Source organism: Sander lucioperca, chromosome 4 (assembly GCF_008315115.2).
Source record: "Sander lucioperca isolate FBNREF2018 chromosome 4, SLUC_FBN_1.2, whole genome shotgun sequence".
NCBI lineage: Eukaryota > Metazoa > Chordata > Actinopteri > Perciformes > Percidae > Sander > Sander lucioperca.
Genome location: NC_050176.1, coordinates 9,339,164 through 9,360,782, shown reverse-complemented (window position 1 = coordinate 9,360,782; position 21,619 = coordinate 9,339,164). Strand labels below are relative to the sequence as shown.

Here is a 21,619-nt window from a genome sequence, read left to right as displayed (position 1 = left end):
GACGCAAGACACACAAACAGATGCAAACTGAAAATCAAACACACACACACACACACACACACACACACACACACACACACACACACATACGTAGAGGTACACACACATCAAACCTATCCGATACAGACGCTATCTGCACCCACTTTCATGTCTGGAAAAATCAATACAGACAAAAGTATGCCAGAGGAAAGAAGGAAAGTAAGGTAGGAAGGAAGAAAGAAAGAATGAAAAAGCTACAATTTCTAAGGAGGTGCCCCTCAAAAGGAATAGTAGAGTATCTATTACACATCAAAGACATTTCACTCTCTCTTCTCTTTCTTTGCTCTGTTTGCCTCCAATAAAGAGAATAGGTTTTCAAATGGCAACTAAAGGAATAAAAGTTGGGGGGGGGTTTGGTGGAGAGTCGTGGTGGGAACAGGAAGAGATTCACGGTGGTGCACTTAACTAACTCTAATGGATTACTTCTCTGGTGTGTTTGTCTTGCATGGGCATCAATAGGCTCAAACATGTACTTTGTAACTATGAGGGCTTGTACATAAGCACACTCTACCTTACATGCTCTTGGCTTGGGAACTTGAATTAAATGTTGAATTACAGACTCTAAATAAGTATTTAGATTTCATGTCTTTTATTCTCTCCATGTTTTTGTTTTTTTCAGTCCAGCCTGGGAGGAGATTGTCATCATTAGCCATATTTTGAATGTACTGTAATGAGGAAAAATATGGAGATTGAAACTGACACTTGGCTCATGTGCTAAATCCATAAGCACCATCCCACGCACATTTCTGTGACATGGTTGGTAATTGGAAGAAAAACCTGGGAGAAATATATGAATAAATATATTGCGTTGGGTTGTGCCGTTTGCCAGCCCAATCACTGACCATCTTAATTCGCAGGAAGTGGTAAATCTTGATAAAGGCGTGTTATTCCAAGTGGTGGTTGTCTGCTGCTGAGAGGGAACAATCCCCTTGTTGCGGGACTTTCTTTGTAGAGAAGTCGGGGTGATTATGGGACAGAGAGGTAGGCTGCAGTGCTGCACATGTGTGTATTTGTGTGTTTGAGAATGCCTTGTTTGCGGCATGCTGGGAAGGGATGGAAAGGGTAGAAGGGATAGAACATGCTCAACCCATACAAACAGAACAAACAACTGACATCAAACCATTCAAATACAGGCATATGCCCACAAATTCACAAACACACACACACACACACACTGCACAGACGGACGCACACAAAGCATCAAAAGCAGGTATAAGGACAAGATCAAGGGGATCCCCACATATAAAAAAAAAAAAAGATACAACATCAACAACACAATATCAAATAAATCTCTTTCATGTCAATAAGAAAACGGAATAAGTTATTTTCCCACAATGCACTTTTCAATTTCAAGAATGAAAGGCGCATGAGCTGCCCATTGTCTTTTATGGCACAAACAATATGTAGAGCTATTTCAGATCAAACAAGTGCAGAAGTAATAAGATAGAGCAACAGCACATGGAACAACTCACATCTCACATCACAATAGTGGTTCTCAATTTGTGTTACTGCTTTGTTAGTTCTCATTTTCTTTTCTACATCATAGTCAATTGATTTTAAAATAAGTTGATCTGTAAAACAAATTATGTAGGGTTAAGTGACTAAAATAGGATTTGCCGGTGATGTATATTCATGTCAATCCATCCACCAAACATGCTATTAAAATGCACAGAATTCTTAACTAAAAAGGAGAACACACACATAGTACACAGTGCAAACACACACACACACACACACACACACACAGATGCACACACAGCTCTACAAAGGAAATGTGAAGGGATGTGGTGCCAGACCACCTCTGTGGGTGGTCAGAGCTCAGCCAGGAGCGTGTGCACTCAGTACTCTGTGTTCTCATTTGTGAGAGAGTCCTGCCTTCTGGGTAGAAGCCTCACTCTGAAGTTTGCCAGCCACTCACTGAAGAGCTCCTGCACAATCTGTTACCGTCAGTCGTTAAAGATGCAGTAGGTAAGACTTATAAAACCAGGAGCCAGGGAGGGTGTCTAACTGCGTGGCAATCACTGCTCATGCACACGCATCCATTCTCCCTTGTGGGGGGAGGGGCTTAGGAGACCGTTTTGGGCTTTAGCAGAAAGGGGGAAGGGACTGAGAAGTTGTTGGTGCTCACATTTTTTGGCTAAGTCCTGGATCTTCACAATCCTACCTACAGCACCTTTAAGTGTGGCTGTGTTCATCATTTCTGTTGCCATCTTCAAAAGAGCGATAAAACACGACTCTGTCTATTTCAAAAGAAGATTGAATCCAGGCTTCAATCTCGCATCTCTGTGCCCCACACCTACCATGTTGGTTACAGCTGAGAGTGCCTACATTCAACGTATTTCCTTCAAAATACACACAAAAATGAAATCTGATCATAGTGAAAAAATGCAAATAAATACAGTAGCTGCCAATGCAAATGTAATGATTGGATTTATCATTATCAAATTAACATACTGTATGTGGAAATAGATTGTTTTCATAACAGCACTAAATATGGCATCAAACTTGCAAGTTGCAACTATACAAGTCAGTTTACAATGTCTCTGTTGATGATAGAACCAGGCTTAAATTACATATATATATATATATATATTGTGGCAATTTCACATGTTATTTAGTCCTTGTTCTGTTGTCACAATTTTTGGCACCTGCTCTTTTCCATTCAGTCTGGCCTCTCTTTGCGTACCTTAAACTTCCTTGCTCACAAACGCAGTTTGGTCTTCCTATCTGCATTATCTCAACCTTTCAGTACTCCATACTCACCTCTTTCTCTCCTTCTCCCTTCTTCTCCTCACCCCTCTCCCCTCTTCTCTCTGTCCTCTGTCTATTGCTGCATTATAATCACTCTCCATCTGTGACTCTCTGAGGCGCAACACAGCCCTCTGTCCTCCTCTCCATCACTCCATCTCTCTCTATCCTTCATTCTCTCACTTCAAAGTGACGGGGACAGTCGGTGACAAGGACCTTGTCCCAGTCTGCTTAATTTCTCTTACACATTCACTTTGCCTCATTTTAAGGATGTTTTTCTTTTCTTTTTGCAACAATTTATATTTTCAGTTTCTCCCGCTCTCGCTCAGTGTCCCACTTTTGTTTTCGGAATTTCGCAACATGAGCTATGGAAGATCAAAGTGTAATTGCCATAAATTTAAATATAAATGCTTTTAAAATGCATTGAAGAGCAAAACATCAGCATCTGGATGTAATCACAGGTGCATTTGGACACATTGAAAACCAGCTCCGTGTGTAGACGTGTGAAAAAAATATCAATCTTTATGCACATATTTAATCAAACCACTAATGCAGTTCAGACAGGCATCAGGCAGCACACTTGTCAAAATGGATTGTCAGGTAACCAGTACATGCACGAGCAGAATTATATGTGTTTATAGTCATGGAAATATTATAAAGGAAGTGACATTTGTATTTTAGCAAAGGAAATAGAAATCCAATTCATTGTGCATACAGTAGGCATACTTTAATGTCAGGTGTGAATGTAATCCAAGTGAATTACTGTAAAGGAGACGCATGATGTGTAAAGCATGGTAATGTGAGCTGGGAAGAGAGACCAACCTATCTTTCTCTAGCTCTGTTTCTCACGGTGTGGTTGTCTGGCTCACACACATGAAATGAAATGACATGAAATAATTGTATCCCCTATTTTCTTTTTTTCACCCTCTCTCTCTCTCTCTCTCTCTCTCTCTCTCTCTCTCTCTCTCTCTCTCTCTCTCTCTCTCTCGCTCTCTCTCTCGATTAAAGTAAATTATAGTTTGCCGGCATGAAATCTACTTGAATTACTGCAAAAGCAAAAACAGAAACAAACGGCAGATGATTAAACCAGATAGACAGGAACCTTGAAAGTGTCATGTTAATAACAACATGGTTCGAAAATGTACACTAAATGATCACTTCATCAGTCACTGTTTACTGCAGGACACACACAATGCATCTTGTTCCATTTCCCTATGTTATTCATACCCAGCAAATATGTTGGTGTTTTTATGTTGGCCTGTATTTTGCTGCAATTGCTAGAATTAGACTAGAACTTAGAATGTTCATTCTTTACTTTTTACCACCCACCTCACTTTTTCTCTCCCTCTCTGTCTGTTCCTCAATGTTTCCCAGAGCCTATTTCATGCCCCTGAAATCTGAAGCCTGGCGCCGGTCGCCTCGCTGGCATATAGCTCCACTCATCCCCCTCCATATTGCTCCGTCGTTCCGCTCCATCCATCCCTCAATCTCTCCTCTTCTCCTCCTCCTCTCCTTGCCACTTTTGCTTCATTTGGCTCATGATGAGGTGTCACTGCTCTGCCCTTGAGTGGGCGAGAATCCCTCTGACAAAAAGTGTTTCTGTGTGCGCGTGGATGCCGGCGTGTGTAATGTGATTGCCTCTTCCTGTGTGGCTCTGTATGTGATTGTGTCTGCTCAGAATGTGCGTGTGGCCCAGCCTGGCCTGTGGAAGTGACAGATATCAGGATTGTGCTGTCACAGCAGGAGAAGAGATGATATACTTGTCAGGGGACTAAGAGACAGGAAGGCAGATACAACGTACAGATAAATGCACTGTGCTGCTAGTGGGATAATGTAAAGGTGCTACTGCTGGGACATACAGTATACAGTACAACGTGAAGTACCGTTGATGCAGAGTGAATTAGGGCACATGTTTGTTTTATCAGGACTCACATAATGTTATCCCCCTGTCTCTCTGGTATGTTTGACTGTATTTCACCAGTCACCCTGAAGAGGTAATCTCAAGTGATCATGTGGTATGATGCTTGTCTGAAAGTACTCATTGCACAATGTCAAATAAAGCTGAAGTGTACCATTAATTAAAACTAAACTGGACTGGACTATTACGCTGATCCAAAATGGCCTGGCCTGAACTAACCTGGACTGGACTAAATAAAGTGACCAAACCAAACAGAAATTCAACTAAACTACATTAACCAAGAGTGAAACAGCTCAACTTAAACATGTCTAAAGTAGAGTGAATCAATCTGAATTCGTACTGCAGCAGAGTTCTGTTCTGAAATGAACATAACTGTACAGGTCTGAACTAGGCAAGGATTGTTTTCTTCGTTTAAAGTGCAAACATGGTTATTTATCACAGAGGCAAAAAAAAATCCTCCGACCTTAATTTTTCATTTGACTGGGATCTTAAGCTGAGTTTATGTCATGAGTGGCAGCAGAGGCTGTGGTTTGGAAGTTGACAGACAAGACAAGATGGCGGCTGGAAAGACTAATATTAGCCTGTCATTCCAGTGTCACGCGCACAGTCTCTGTAAATGATAGCCAGGCTGTGGCAGATGATACCATAGCTTGCTGCAGGGAAATGACAAACTAAATGTTATCGGGAAAAATAGTGTGAGTTGGTGGTTGAGGAAACAGGAAGTTAAAATGATACAACAAGCCCTATTTTGCTTTGAGTTCTGTGCGTATCTCACGTCATTAACATGGGGGACACTTTGGAGATTTCTTTCAAGATCTTTGGTCAGAAATGAGTAAAACACTGTTTATATTTTAAGTACACAAAGCAAAATTAACATAATGTAATGAAGTTTATAAAAAAACTGAAACTAAATATTTCACTGCCATTAATAAGTTTAGCATAGTTTAAGGACAGTATTTTAGACACATTAATGAACAGAAAAGCAGCCCCTGCAGCTAAAAGCATTCACTTTCATTTATAATCTATATTACAAATTGCTTAATCAGCCTCTGTGTTTGCAATACAGCCACAATAAAAAGGCATTGATTTGTGTAACTGACAAAAAACACAGGTGGCCATTAGCCTGTCATAGCAGAATCAGGTAATAATTACTAGATCGTGATTACCTTGTCATTGCAGTATTATGTAATTTCAAATTATAATGTTGTTGACAAATTGAGTCATGTTGCAATAATCTCCAAATGATGATGGCAATTTGGGTAGAGTTAAATGACTGAGATTAATAATGGACGTAAGTCCCTGTTTAGCCCCGGGGCAAAGCAGTCTATTAACTTGTCATTGCTGGACAGGGGGACATAGCCTGCGGCAGTGCACATAATGACAAATGTAAATGTCCCTTCATGGTGGAATATACCTCATATTAAAGTCTAATACTCCATATGTAGTGAACAGGCTTGTAGCAGGGGCAGGAGTTTAGGCTGCAAATTAAATGGAGCCAAATCATTTCAATCTTATTGACAGGCACAACATGATTACCTTGTCTCAAAAGGATTTAAAGGGGAAGCAGGAGAAAAGGCTCATGTAGATGAAACTCAAAATGCACATCCCTAATGTGCAGCTGAACATTTTAGTAAGTTAAGGAAATTTCATACAGTAGGTACACACTGAATCTTAGTAAATATATCTTGAAGTTGCAATATTTACAATAATGTATGCAGCACGTCAGTGGCAGGCCAGCTGATATAAGCATTTAACTGTCAATGCCAGAATCGCAGCAATAGATCATACTGTCATCAAATCAGCTGCAAGCAATCAACCAATTTGACATATCAAGGATGACTGTTGTCATGAGCCTTGATCACAATGTTAGTATTAAAATCTCATGTCTGCGCCACTCCAGTGCAGGCTGCCTGAATCAGCACACAAATATTGCTACCCACAAAACTGTTTCACCAAATCTAAAATTATAAGAACAGTTTTACAATAATAATAATTGATACTTTTATTGATCCCCAGGGGGGAAATACATTTTTTTTCCCTCTGTTGTTAGAATAAATTACACAAAGGCCTTAAATACACACACATGCTCAGGTCATTTTACATGCACAAATGGAGAGATGTCAGAGTGAGGGGGCTGTAACTGCTGGACAGGCGGCCTGAGCAGTTGCGGGGTTTGGTGCCTTGCTCAAGAGCACCTTGGCAGTGCCCAGGAGACGAACTGGCACCTCTCCTTCTGTCAGTCCACACTCCATACTTTGGTCTGTACAGGTACTTGAACCTGCGACCCTCCAGTTCCCAACCCAACTCCCCATGGACTGAGCTACTGCCACCCCCCAATACTAACAATGTCCCACCCATCGCTGAGGAAAGGATTTTCTATTGTGACATTAGTTAATGGCAACTTCTTGTTGTTACAGTTTATCAATATCACCACATCCACACACCAGTTATGAATGTTATCACTCCATTGAATGGGCGTTATCAGTGGTTATCAGCGTCATTGATATGGGTTAGAAGGGGCCTGCTACAATTAGTAGTAGGTTCAGAAGGCCGTTAACATCCATTCTGTGTTAAGGGTCGCCATCACCTTGGTCTGGACCCTCACTGGCATCACTTTTTAACACTCTGGGAGTTCCGTTCTGTGAATTCAAACAAAACATACATTTCTTGGTTATGTTAAGGCAACAAAACTACTTGGTTAGGTTTAGTAAAAGATTGTGGTTTGGGTTAAAATACTGACATTTGTGGCGTTAGTTAACTAACATAGCCTACGTAATTTAAAAAAAGTCAATGCTAACTTTTGGTTTCACACAGGACACGAATATCGGTCTCCCAGGTGAAAGTCCTGTGTTTGTTTGATATGACTTTAAGACGATAGATTGTCATTAAATTTAGAACAAATATCCACAGTGCCCAAGAAATGAATCCAAGGATCACCTGACTTTTATCTTGCGCCACCAGTAGGTCAAAGTCTTAATTCATCCAGTGACATATTTCAATATTTATTAAATGGATTGGCCCAACATTTTGTACAGGCATTCATGCTACCGAAATGATGATACATAATGACTTTGGTGATCCCCTGACTTTACCTCTAGCACCACCATGAGGCTGAAATTTGTGATAATGGATAAAACATCTCAACTATTGGATAAATTGCCATGAAACTTGGTACAGACTTTCATGTCACCTTCAGGATGAATTGTAATCACTTTGGTGATTCCCTTACTACACCTGCCCCATACCGGCTAAACTAATGGCATTTCCATCCCATGTTGCCATGCTGGTGTTAGCATGTAGCTCAAAAAAACAGTCTACCTAAGTACAGCCTAGCATCGCTGTAGACTCTTATATACATATTGACATCTAAATCTAAGATAGCATTTATTATGATCCCTGTAATAATGCACCTTTTTACAAGCAGTCCAACAAATTAAGCACATGCATTTCTTCTTCTTGTAACATGATAGAGTGATGTGTAAAAATAGTGCCAAACAGATGAATGATACTGTGTGTAGACTGTATCGGGATTTCAACTGGATAACTTTAAGCTTCAAATGGCAGCAAGGCGTGTGTAACTATTTGAAACTACCTGGGACTGCTGTATGATCTTTCTAAACTACACCCAACCCAGAATACCAATGAATTAAGGAAACAGATCTATTGTTGCTGAGCCATGCTTTTTCTGTTCGGAAGGGTTGGTTCATTGCTGTGAGCACAGTGACAGCTTGTATTTTACTCTCACATTTTTATTCATTCAGCTATTCTCTGTTGCAGCGTTACGTTGTGATTTAGGTGAGTAAGGTTGCTGTAATTGTATATCAAAATCTTGCCTACTGCAACTATAACCATAGGCCAACTTAATCCACATTTCCCCCAAATGCCAAGCTAAAATGACAGATTTGGGTAACTGGTTTATTAAAGCCGGCACTTTAGCAGACATTTCACCCAGGCAATGGAGGGAAACTCATATCCTCTCCAAGTGTGTAAATTATTTCTTATTGTTGTAGTTGTAGCTATTTTGCTTTTTCTGGGACAAGAAGTAGGATGCCACTTAAAGTGCTGGTGTTGAGCCCATGATTCCATGATTTGCAGTTGAATTACTGTATATATGCAGAGACACACTCGTACATTAGCTCTAACACACACATTTGCTCGCTTTCACATACACATACTGACGTCAAAATGACTGCAGTGCAAGAGGGACTATGTAGCTACAACAGTATGTCAGAACGGACAAAGCATTTCCTCTAGTCAAGGTTGGCTAACATGGGAAATAGAAGGCACACATACAAACACACACACACACACACACACACACACACACACACACACACACACACACACACACACACACAGTCACACAAACACCCTGAGGCTTACAGAGGAAAGGTTGAGTGGCAGGTAGTGAGGTGAAGCATCAGTCACTGTTAAGACTGGGGATGTGTGTATGTGTGTGTGTGTGTGTGTGTGTGTGTGTGTGTGTGTGTGTGTGTGTGTGTGTGTGTGTGTGTGTGTGTGTGTGTGTGATTACTGCCATGAGTGGTGATCTAGGGCCAAGGTGCAGTAAATATGCCTGAGGCAAACATGTGTTGGTGTTCGTTTCTGTGTTTGTATGTGAACGCAAAGGGTTATATGTTAATGCATCCACACACATTTCTCCCCACAAGGTATTATTAGCATTAAGTGATGGTCTGCAGAGCTGTGTGTGCGTGTATAACTATTACCACTGTACAGTGATGTGGACCTTGGAGCTTCCCCAGGGCCAAGTTCAACACCATTATGTTTCTCTCCGCTTAAAAAACACCCCAGTCCACTCGGCTTTCACTTTCCCAGGTACACATGTGGACCAGTGCATTCCCACACACACCTTCCCTGTCTATAATTTAATAATAAAAGTCTATATATCGGTAATTGTGACTAAGCAGATGCTGCCTGTGTCCCTGAAACATCTCGGCTGCTTGAGTAAACTCTACTTGAATGTAGTCAGTGCTCACCATGTAATTTCATGCAGTGTGTTTAGCTTCCAACACCATTTATTTGCAGAGCACACAGGCTAATTCTGTAAAACATTGGCTTGGCAATACCAGCATTTCTTGAAAATAATTAAATTTGCCCTATTCAGCTCGGTCACTCGGCTCGGCTCGGCTCGGCTTTGACCACCAAAGTGTTTTGAACATTATAGTAATAATGGTAATAGATAGTATGTAGGTTAGTGGTTTGCACTAACTTGTTTTTATCAACATTGCACCCCCCTACACCTGCTGCTTTACGCACCACCAGCCTGCACCCAGAGGATTTTCACAGCATCTATCTGGTCCATACCAAGTTAGCTTGAAATCTGCATTCTGTGCCAGTCACCATCAGATTTCACCACATAAATGTTGACTGTCACCACACACATGCATTGATATGGGATGATACATGCTGTTATGGTGTTGTAAAAAGTTTACCAGCTGAAGCCACATTGGGCATCTGTTCTGTGTGTGGTGAGCTATGCAACGCAAACCGTAGGTTATCCAGCCACCAATAACAACATGATTGCCCATCAAGTTCTTCAAGGACCTGGGTTGATACAATATGTAAGTGTCAAAATGTTAATTCCCCTCCTCTGAAAAAGCCATTGTATGTATTCAACATAATATAATTTAGGGTTATACTTACCCTTTGCAAATGACAGCTAGGTGTCAGTCTCTTAGACCATCAACATCCACATTCCTTTCTCGAGTTAATAGCTACACTAATTAAACACAACCAAAGTCAGTTGTGGGGAAAACACTTTAAAATACGGATAGCACAAATAAAACATTCAGTGCACCCCCAACACACACACACACACACACACACAAACACACACACATACTCACGACTCACATATATTGTATGTGGCCTAAGGCAAGATTCAAAAAATAATTCCATGGATGCAGAGGTCCAACAAACAAAACTAAATGAACGTGCTCCTTGTCAGCTTGCACTAATTGTTTGAAATGTATTGACTGTCATTTTGATTTGCCATTTGACTGCCATGTGCATTTGTTAATAAATATTTTAAAAAAGTATTGCTTTTGTATGTTGTTTGTGTCTGTTACAAGTTTTAACCAGCTTTTTGGGGGATACACATCTTTGTTGCCTTACCAAGAGTTGGATGAAAGATTGACTTTGTGTTTTCAGTACACAAAGAGTGTACAGCGGGCCCAAACCATGTTTAGGCTTAGTTTAGCTCAGTTTGGAAATGACAAAGAAGCTAGCCTTCACCAAATGAGAAAAGGTTTGTTAGCTAGTCAAAACATCTTCTTTGAATCACTTGGGTTTTGTTCAAAAATGGAAAATTGTGCAAAACTGGGCACTTCACAACCATGACAGAACTTCTGAGATGCTGCATGAGGTCACCAGGGCTATCTGTTGTTGGTCAGTAAATACATTCAGTGCACTCACAATAATTACTCCTTAATGCACATTTTCTCACTTCCATTTCTACAAGTGTTAAATACACAAAAAAAACAAATAAATATGACAATAGTGGAGTTGTCAGAGGACACTTTTGATGGAGCTAGGCATCCAACTGATTCTACTCTTTGGGCTAAGCTAAGTTAAATACGTCACAGAGAAACTTCAGCAGAGAAAGCACAGAGAAGAAACTGACCCTAAACTTACCATCTAACTCCGACGAAGAGAGCAAATGTGTACTTTCCAAAATATTGGTATTTCTTAAATGAAGTGCAGCAAGCTGGTTAAGCTTACCTTCTGCCACTTCATTTTGTGGAGTGGTGGGGAGCACACACACAGACTAAAAGGCACACACATAAACACACATTTGCAAGCAATGCAGATATTAAGGGTTCCACAGTGTGAATTACTTCACTCTGTTGCTCAACAAACATACAAAATCACACACATGAATATGTATGCACACACAGTCTAAATAATATAAGTTAACCTTTAGAAGGCCAACAGTAGCCCGCAAGCTATTAGACCTTTAAACAATGCTACTTGAGCAGCACATCCACCCCAAGCACACACACACACACACACACACACACACACACACACACGCACACACACACACACACACACACACACACACACACACACACACACACACACACACACACAGTCTAATGGAGATGGCCTTTCTGCAGGGAACAGCTAATTACCTGTAAAATGGACGATGTGGAGAAAGAAGGTGACTGACTACTGGACTTGGCAACTTACCTTGAGTAGTGTGTGTGTGTGTGTGTGTGTGTGTGTGTGTGTGTGTGTGTGTGTGTGTGTGTGTGTGTGTGTGTGTGTGTGTGTGTGTGTGTGTGTGTGGGTGCGTGCGTGCAAGTAAAAGCATAAGAAAGCCAAGAGGAAAGGATCTTGCCTTTACTATAAGGACATAAAGTTCAGGCTGTTCTGCAGCTGTCAAACGGGTAGCTTTAAAATTCTCCATGTTTCCTTGCATTGCATAGTAAACACCTAGAATTTTTGATTTACATTTGTTCAGTCTAGGAATCTGGACAAGGATGCACTACTGCATGACAAATATCTAGGGACCAGCGTTTAGAGTTTCAGATGCCTGCCACTAGTGGATATATGAGAAAGACACTAGTGACACTAACAACTGCTGCTTGCTAGGAACTGTGTTTAGTTGGTTTAGTTTTACTTTGGAAAACAGCAACCTAAAGATTTGAAAGACAATTATAAATGGAGACGGTATCCGCTAAAAGCTGTTGTAAGGATGGCAAAAATGTTACTCAGTCTGATTGAGATGTTTGTTTTATTGTGTATACGTGAGTGACAAAGGGGTAATGTGTTTACAGTAATAATAAACTAAATCAACTTTATATTGCAACCATTAGCTAACTAACAACTCTAGCTGGCTATTACCAGCTGATCACTGCTACAACTGCAACTGTGTTGCAATAACGTCGTCTGAAATGAAAACATTGTAACTTAAATATTGGCCACACTGATCCACAGATTGCTCTGGAATTATGTCACAATGATGACGTCAGTACACGTCAATGAATGAAGTAAGGTGTGATGTCGAAGGCAGCTTTTTAACTCAGTTGACACATCAGTCGACTTACTTATTAAGTCCCAATATTTTCATGATTACAGCAATGTATATATATTTTGTTCTGCAACCGTGTGTTGTAGAATTACAATAACTGAACTTTGAATGTTGAACCTTGTATGGCATTCTTTACTATACTGTTTGCAAGAGTACTGAGGGATCTCCAAATAATGATTGTTTTCAACCCATTCAATTTTAAACAATAACTAACACAGACATATATCATACACATCATACATACATACATCAGTCTTAAATCTTTTCTACAGTTCATTTGCATATTATGTGATCCCATATGGGGTCACATCCCAAAGGTTGAAAAATTGCCAAGTTAAAATCTGCTGTGGCCGTCTATCAATACACATCCTGTTACTGTAATCATTTGGCACCCTGGAGGCTTTGTTATTAATGTGATGTCACCCATGGTAAACCTAATACAGCATAGCCTATCTGCAATGGTTTTCACATGTAGATGTTTGGGAAGGCTCCACTGTAGGAATGAAGTCTGTTTGGCTCAGAGTGAGGCGCCCACTTTTCAATTTGTGCAGCTGCCACACTGGAAGCTTCTACAAACATAACTGTCACCAAAATATAATGTATTTCACATGGCAGCACGTTTAGTCATCAGTTCAGGTGTGGTGTCTGCTTGTGCTTGTTAGATGGTTAAACTGAACCGGTGCCTGATAATAGATGAGGAATTGTGCTCGCCTGAAGGTTAGAGAGGCAGGCTTGGGGCTGGCTGGCTTAAATGAATGAATAATGTTCTCCCATCCCTCAGAAGCTACTGTTGAAGTGCCCTTGGAAGAGGTACTGAACCCCAAATTGTTCCAATTGAGCTGCTCAGTGGCCAGAAATGCAAAACCTTAGCTGCACTGGGTGGTTACCAAATGGGGTTGTGTGAAAGAGTGCAAACAGTGTGGGAAAGCAGCCACCATGCAAATACTGGTTCATTCTGACTGAGGCTTGTACTATAAGTTGGTTTACTTTGCCAGTCCCTTTGGCAGGTAACTAACCATCAATTGGAGGTTCTGCTCAATTGTGAAAATCTAGTTGACGTGTGAATAAGTGAAAGTATCTGATAAATAGGTCTATGTCTAGACTAGCAGCCAACAGTAATTTAGAGGTCTTATTCTAATTTAAGTATGAGTTAAGAAAAATTATTAAAATGGCTTTTTAGGTTGTGAGATTTTTGCCCATCATAGTGGCCAGTTAACTCAATATTTTGGGTCCTGCTATGACCCAACAATGCTGTTAAGTATGGATTTATTTTGTTTGGTCTTGCCTGGTTACATCAGGGTTAAAAACTTAACTTTTGATCTAGCACTACCAAAATTAAACTACTCTTGGCTTTTCCAATACCTGTTCCTGTAACAAGTTGAGAGGCTCTGATGTAGAGGGTCATATTCAATCTGACTGCCTTTATTATACTGCATATAATTTATGGTGCAGCTATTACTAAAGATCAATAACACTTAAACTGCTCCATTGATATCGAAACCTGCACTGATTTACAAGCAGATAGGTCTTTGGTCAAATCCAGACACACACATAGGAACACAAACACACACATACCACTTGTATATTTGATATAATGCAGTGACTTTCTAATGTCCCAATGTTGTCCTTGTTCGCTTTTCATTTCCTGTGATTGCTCTTTGAGGCACACACACTCAGACACACAGACTTGACTGACTGAAAAACCTGGCTTTTCATTAGATTAGATTGCTCTGTGTGTGTGTGTGTGTGTGTGTGTGTGTGTGTGTGTGTTTGTCTCCAGTTTACTTTAAAGTTTGAGAGGCCAGCTGGCTAACAAACCTGTATGCACCCACGCACACACACACACACACACACACACACACACACACACACACACACACACACACACACACACACACACACACATTTTAAGTTTTGCTATTCTTCAGAGGACACTGTATTTATTTACATTAATTCCCAAATATATTAAAAGTACGGATTGTGAAGGATTACTCCTCACGGATATAGATAAACATGGCTATACCCACACAAACAAACAAACCCACACACACATACACACAAACACACACATACACACACACACACACACACACACACACACACACATACACACACACACACACACACACACACACACACACACATTTGCGACCTTCACTACAAATGGAGAACACTGCAGGAGACAGTGTGTGTGTTTGTGTGTGTGTGTACTTTTGAGTGCCAACTACCAATGCACTAGATCTCAGGCATTGTCAGCACTGCCAAGGATATGACACCAGCTCTGCAAAAAACAAGCAGCAGATGGATGGATGGATGGACTGGTGGAAGTGGACATAAATCCTTTAAACTCAACGGGCAGAGCGATGGACTAACACTGTCAGGGTTGAGATTTGATTGGTGCAATCACTCATCAAACTGTAATATGCTTTTATATGTTAAAGGAAAACTTTGGCATTTTTAGACTTGGGTGTTCTCATAATTGTGGCAGCTCTGACTATTATGAGCATCTTGAGTTTGCATCCCATCACATCCATTGTAGAGATTTAGGAAACAGAGTATGGAAAATAGGTCCTCGTGCAGATAGCTACAATAGCTAGCCAAAGGGGCTTATTTCTGTGTTTAGTTTTGGTCGTACTCAGAAACAAGCGTTTATTTGGAAGGCTTGAGGAGGTTTGTGCTGCTTGCCCCAGTCATTGCCCCAGTGGCATGTCCCAAATCTCTGCAATGGAGGTAGCGAGTGCAAAGTTGAAGGAACTCAGGTTGGAAAATACTGGAATTTCCCTTTAACATGTCGTGATCTGGGAGTTCTAAGGGTTTGTTTGACAGTGCTGCTATGGGATGTTAAACATCAGAGATATAACACCATATTAATCTACCATATATTCAGTTTATTTTTAAATGCTTAACCTGCCAAGGTTCTTTGAATTACATAACACAAGCATGAAAAGCTTTCAAAGATGAGAAATGTGTAGATAACTCAGCTTTGATTAAAAACAAGTCAGATAGAGCCTCGTTTTAACTTCACAAAATATTATTCATAGGAAGATAAGTTACGTTGAACTGAATGCAAGACATTCAAACACTGCACACTCTCATTTGTTACACTCTCAGATACAATTTGTTACAAGTTATGATTTAAATCACCTGGCCAAAAACAGGGTGTATCAAACATGACATCAGAAAAGGCCGGACAGCTCATACATGAGACAAAAACATCATCACTCTCACAGTTCTGCTGGTCATTGGCTAACAGTTAAGGTCATTTTTAAATCAGAATGCCAATATTCTTCTTTGGCGTCTGCAACCAGCCAGCTGAAGTCAATGTCAATTTAGAGCACTGCATCAGTGCAGTATCCCGGTCTCCTTCTCAGAAATGTGATCACATAAACTGTTACTTGAAATGTCAAACCCCTGGGGAATCTCATCGATTTGCTGATTTATCCAATCACTGGTTATCAGTAATAGCAGCGGTACATCGAAAATGGACATTTCCTGTCTACATTACATTCCCTGATGATAGTGTGACATTCTTACAGTACGCATGTGGCACTTAATTGCTATAGTGATAGTGACCTGCCTGAACATTTTGGTTTATTATGGTATCACTCAAATATTTCTACAATAAGTTCCTTATTTTTAGCTGTATTCCTGTAGGGACCCATAGTTTTGCTATTGGAAACCGTTTTCATCATTGTACTTAAATGTTAACACCATCCAGGTTTTGGATGTGACAGTATGCATGTGCACGCAACACAAATACAACCACCCATAAACACCAAAATGTCCAATTAGCTGCTATAGATTGCATTTATGTATACAATTTGAGTGATGGTTGAATGCTGAGGGAATGATTGATTAGCACAAATCCGTCTGTAACAATAGTTCGACCCAGATCCCCCACTGTCCACACATACACACACACACACACACACACACACACACACACACACACACACACACACACACACACACACACACACACACACACACACACACACACATAGGTCGAATATTTAGTTTTGTCTTGAGTTAGGAATATTGAACAGACTTCACTTTTAAGCAGGTAATACACTATTGAACTAGTAAATTAAAATAATGAAAATAAATTGGCAGAATGACTAGAGAATAGATAGCGTCTTCATCTCATCCTTCACTCTCTGCTCTTCTCTTCTTCTTTTTTTACCCAGACCCTCTGGACAAAAATCCGTCCCGTCTATCGAGCGTCCCACCGACGCCCACAGCAGCTCTGCAACAACTCTCTGTGCAAAGCATATTGAAATTCACCCCACGCTCCGAATACTGACACACACAGTCCCACTCTCTTTATTCCCTAACTAGCGTAGAACGAGTGTGGATTTGTGCACGAGTGTGATGTAGAAACGGAGACAGAGCGGGAGAGAGATGCTCTTGGATAATGTTGCAACAACCCAGAGCTGGGTACTCCGACAGTGGCAAACCCCATCCGTTTATTGAACCTCGAGACCTCTTGCATCTAGCTGCCCTCCCAACAACCTAAAGCCATTGGGTCATCCAACTAACCCAAACTGCCACCCGGTCACCCATCCAGACACCCAGTCACTCAATCAGTCACCCAGCACAGCAGTAGCATCTGCTACTCTTCTGCAGATTAATCCAACCTGCCACCCATTGATAACAGTCATCCGACCAGCCAACCACCATACCCCGTCACCTTACAGGCCACCCAGTCACCCATCCAGCAGGGGATCGCGACTCTCTTCCCTGGAACAAGTGCGCGCCGCCCGGCTGTGAGCGTCTTACCTTGAGCGCCTCTATATCCAAAGATGTCGACCGGTCCATGATAGAGGGGTGAAGTACTGCAAAATCAGTCACAAAAATAGGAGTCCCACAGGCGAAGAATATGAGAGGGAAAGAGACTAAAAACGGAGACGAATAAAGTTGGAATGCTCTCTAGAGTCCCAAACTCTGCTGCAACATCCCATTTGTTATTGTTGTTAGGATTAGGTTGTTAATATTCCACCACGGCGACGGGTTTTCTCAGTTTCATTCATCCCGGTGGGTCGCTTGGTAAAATCAGGACTCCATGCCGTGGAAGCGCCCCCCCACCTGCGGTTCCCGGTTTGTCCGAGCAGGGGATCGAGGGAATAGAAAACAATATAGAAATAGAATAGAATAGCTACGTAATGTTTCAAAATGCGGCTTTTGCGCACTTGACGATCCGGTAGGTCTTTTTTTTGTTGTTACATCTGAGTAAGAAATATTCCCCCACTGCAGGAATGAAGACGGGATTTAGACTCTCCTGTCAGTCGGTCAGCGGATAAATGCCGTTATATCCCGTTGAATCCCACTACATGTGAGTGTGATGTTGTGTCTGCTCGTGCAGTGGTCGGCAACTGAAGAGAAGGAGTCCAGATCAGACAGAAGATATTCTGCCTTGCCTGGGCGACTTCCATGCGGCAAACCGCCAGAGATATCAAGTCTCCCCGAAAGAAAAGGGAAAGAGAGAGAGGGGTCAGAGAGAGAGAGAGAGAGAGAGAGAGAGGGAGGGAGGGAAAAGAGAGGAGGAGAGAGCGGGAGAGATACCTGGTGGGAGAAATGCAGAAGAGAGCAGATGAGGGGAGCTGCGAGAGATGAGACGAGAGAAGGAAGGAAGAAAGGTTTATGCTGTATATTATTCCAATGACTGACGCACCGGTGTGTGTGTGTGTGTGTGTGTGTGTGTGTGTGTGTGTGTGTGTGTGTGTGTGCGTGCGTGCGTGCGTGCGTGTTTGTATGCGTGTGTGTGTGTGTGTGTGTGTGTGTGTGTGTGTGTGTGTGTGTGTGGTAGAGAAAGTGGGAGAAGGAGGGAGAGGTTAAGGCTCGTTCTAATCAAGTAGATGAATCGAAAAATGCTGCTTTGCCACTAAAGACATGAACGAGATTTAAATGCAGAGGCTGTTGGAAGGCTGTTGCAGAAAGTCTGAGGTTGTTGCCTCTGTGTGTGTGTGTGTGTGTGTGTGTGTGTGTGTGTGTGTGTGTGTGTGTGTGTGTGTGTGTGTGTGTGTGATACAGTAGGCTATGCATCTATATGAATATGAATATCACAGGAAAATAGATCATATTTTTTTCTTTCTTTCTTTCTTTCTTTCTTTCTTTCTTATGGTGCAAATTGTCTTCATCATTCTCCTGCATAATAAGGTGTCGCCGCCTGCCGACCACCAGGGCTTTTTACTTTTATCTGTCACAGACTTTCTGAATAAGGAGAAAAGCAGAGGAGAGGAGAGGCAAGGATAGGATAGGAGGAGAGGGGGTGTGGTGCAAAAAAAGGATGAGGAAAGGAGAGGTGACAAATGACGGAGAAAAAGGCAGTGGAGAGAAGGCAAAGAGAAACATGAAGAGTGGATAGGAGAGGATGAGAGGAGGTGTGGTGACAAAAGGAGGAGAAGAGAGCAGTGGAGAGGAGAAAAAGAAAGGGGAGGAGAGGAGGTGTGATGACCAAAAGAGAAGAGGAGGGCAGAGGAAATAAGGCATGTTTAGGTGACCAAAGGAGAAGAGGAGGAGAGGGGAGAACAGGGTCTCTGTTAGTGACAAGTTCTGAAACACAATCTATTATTATCTTAGTTTGGGGCAGATTGTTCTCTTGAAGGTCTGTGGTACAAACCCTGCAGTTTGTTATAAAATATCCCAGAATTCAGAACAATAAGTTGAATAACTTTGGACACAAGTGAAATGCTGTAGAGCATATTGTCATTGTCCTTGAATACCACACTATTTTATAAGCCAGAATATGAGATTTAAATTGATTTTTACCAACTGCGTTTTTTTATACCTATAACTGTGGTGTACTGTATAAATCTTCATCAGAAATACAATGTATTACTGTCCTCCTAACCTACAGTATTAGATATGATGACTGGAGGCAAGGCAAGGCAGGTCAGATATACTGAATAATGTTACCTCATAGACTCAGACCTCCTCTGCTAGCCAAGCGGAAAACACCTTGCCTGTCACGCTCCGGTGACTGTCTGGTGTGGGTGTGACTGTGTTTTTTTTTTAATTTCCTCATTTTGTTGTGCAGTGTGGCTGGTGTGTTTTGGTTTTTCCTTTAACGTCATTCTCCACAGTGTGTGGACACGCCCCCACCTGGTGCTCTCTTCCCGCACCTGGCACCTATTCCAAATCTGCGCACCTGAAATTCATCAGCTCATCATCCGCGTTTAAAGAAGAGTGTGACCTTCCTCTCCCTGCCGGATTGTTACTTACCTCTAGCACGAGACTACTGCAGCTCACGTTAGTTATTTCCAGTCCTGTTGCTTGTCTTGAACTAATTTGTTTGTTTCCGTGTTCCAGAAATACTCACCCTAAGAAACTCCTGCCAGCTCAACCTTACCTCAGACCCAGCCATCTCAACTGCCAGTCTGCAGCCAACTACGGACCCAGTTTCCCCACTGTCAAATCGCTCACTCAGTACCTAATAAACTAACCTAAATATTATTTTGCACTAACTTCAGTTCTGCGTCTGAGTTCTGTCCCCACCCTGACATTGCCATGCTGTAACAAAAAGGGATATGCTTATCACTTCACCCAATCACATTCTGCTGAGGATGTAAACCACAAGAATTATTATCCATTTTATATTTATATTAGTATGTAAGACTGCAAAGCTCAAACACTGAGTTTAGTTGCATCACAAATCAGTGTATACCAGTGTATAAATAATTAAAATAATATCATTATTATGAACATTTTTATGGATCTGTGTTTCTAAGATGTATAGGCAAGTTAATGGACAATGGAATATCCCAAAACTAATGGATGTGCGTCTGTGAAATAGACAAAATCTGAATTTGGAGCCAAATTTACAGTATATTTTTAGTTCACCGTTATGTTGGTGATGCACAATCTCCAAGATGGCATCCGTGGCTGAAGATTTCTGCTTCAATTTCAAGCCTCTTTCCACTTTGCATGAGTGTGATGTTCTGTAGACTTCAAGTTCAGTAAGGATGTGTTCAATTTGAAGGATTTGCCCATGAGAGTGGTCACAGTACACGCATGCATTCACACATTTGTGCTGTAAAGAGATACTTTATGAACACACACAAACTCTCGCACATGCACACGCACACACACACGCACACGCACACACACACACACACACACACACACACACACACACACACACACCACACACACACTATACACACAGCTAGGTCTATTGAATAGCACACTAGAGAACACAGAGGAACATTTGTTGAGGGAGTCGGTCAGAGATAACGAACATCATATTAATGAATGCCTCTCATTCTCGTTGCTACTCCCTCTCTGTTTGTCTGACTCGCTCCTTTTCTGCTTTTCTTTCTTTTCTCTCTCTCTCTCTCTCTCTTTCTCTTTCACTTCCCCTCTTCATCCCTCTCCGCTGTCTCTCTGTTGCTGCTTTTCCTCCAATCTCTCTGTACCCCAACATCTCTCTCCTTTTCTCTCTTTGTTTCCCTTTTGATGTTGCACTCTCTCAACCTCTCTCTCAGTAGCACTCTTTGGCTATTTTCTGCTCAAGGAACCCCATCACCTCCCCACAGCCGTCTCTTTTTCTTTTCTATAAACTTTGTGCTGTCGGGCAATTAATCATTTTTCCGAGGACTCGTTATTTTTTATAAGGGAGTGGCTCACATCAGATACGGGCACCCAGTTCTGAGCCAGCTGGATATGACATCACCCATCTATCCCCTCCTTCTCTCTCTCTGGCTCTCTCTCTCATTCTCTCCCTCTGCCTCCAATCCTCCCCCTTGCCTTTTCTCTGCATTTTAAATTACCATAAACCGTTTTTCTCTCCTTCCATACCGTCTCTCATTTACTTGGCTTTATAAATCTGCTGCTTGCCCACAAATGCTTCAAATGCAAAT

At 41.5% G+C, this 21,619-nt stretch overlaps 1 protein-coding gene across 1 annotated transcript in view; it reads right to left on the bottom strand.

Moving 5' to 3' along the window:
* Nucleotides 1-18,306, bottom strand: part of LOC116042663 (zeta-sarcoglycan) — a 416,236-nt gene extending 397,930 nt beyond the window's left edge. Inside the window, exon 1 of the mRNA XM_031288953.2 lies at nt 17,541-18,306. Within this exon, the coding sequence (XP_031144813.1) occupies nt 17,541-17,579 (39 nt within the window). The 5' untranslated portion in view covers nt 17,580-18,306. The remainder of the gene's footprint in view (nt 1-17,540) is intronic.
* Nucleotides 18,307-21,619: the final 3,313 nt, after the last annotated feature.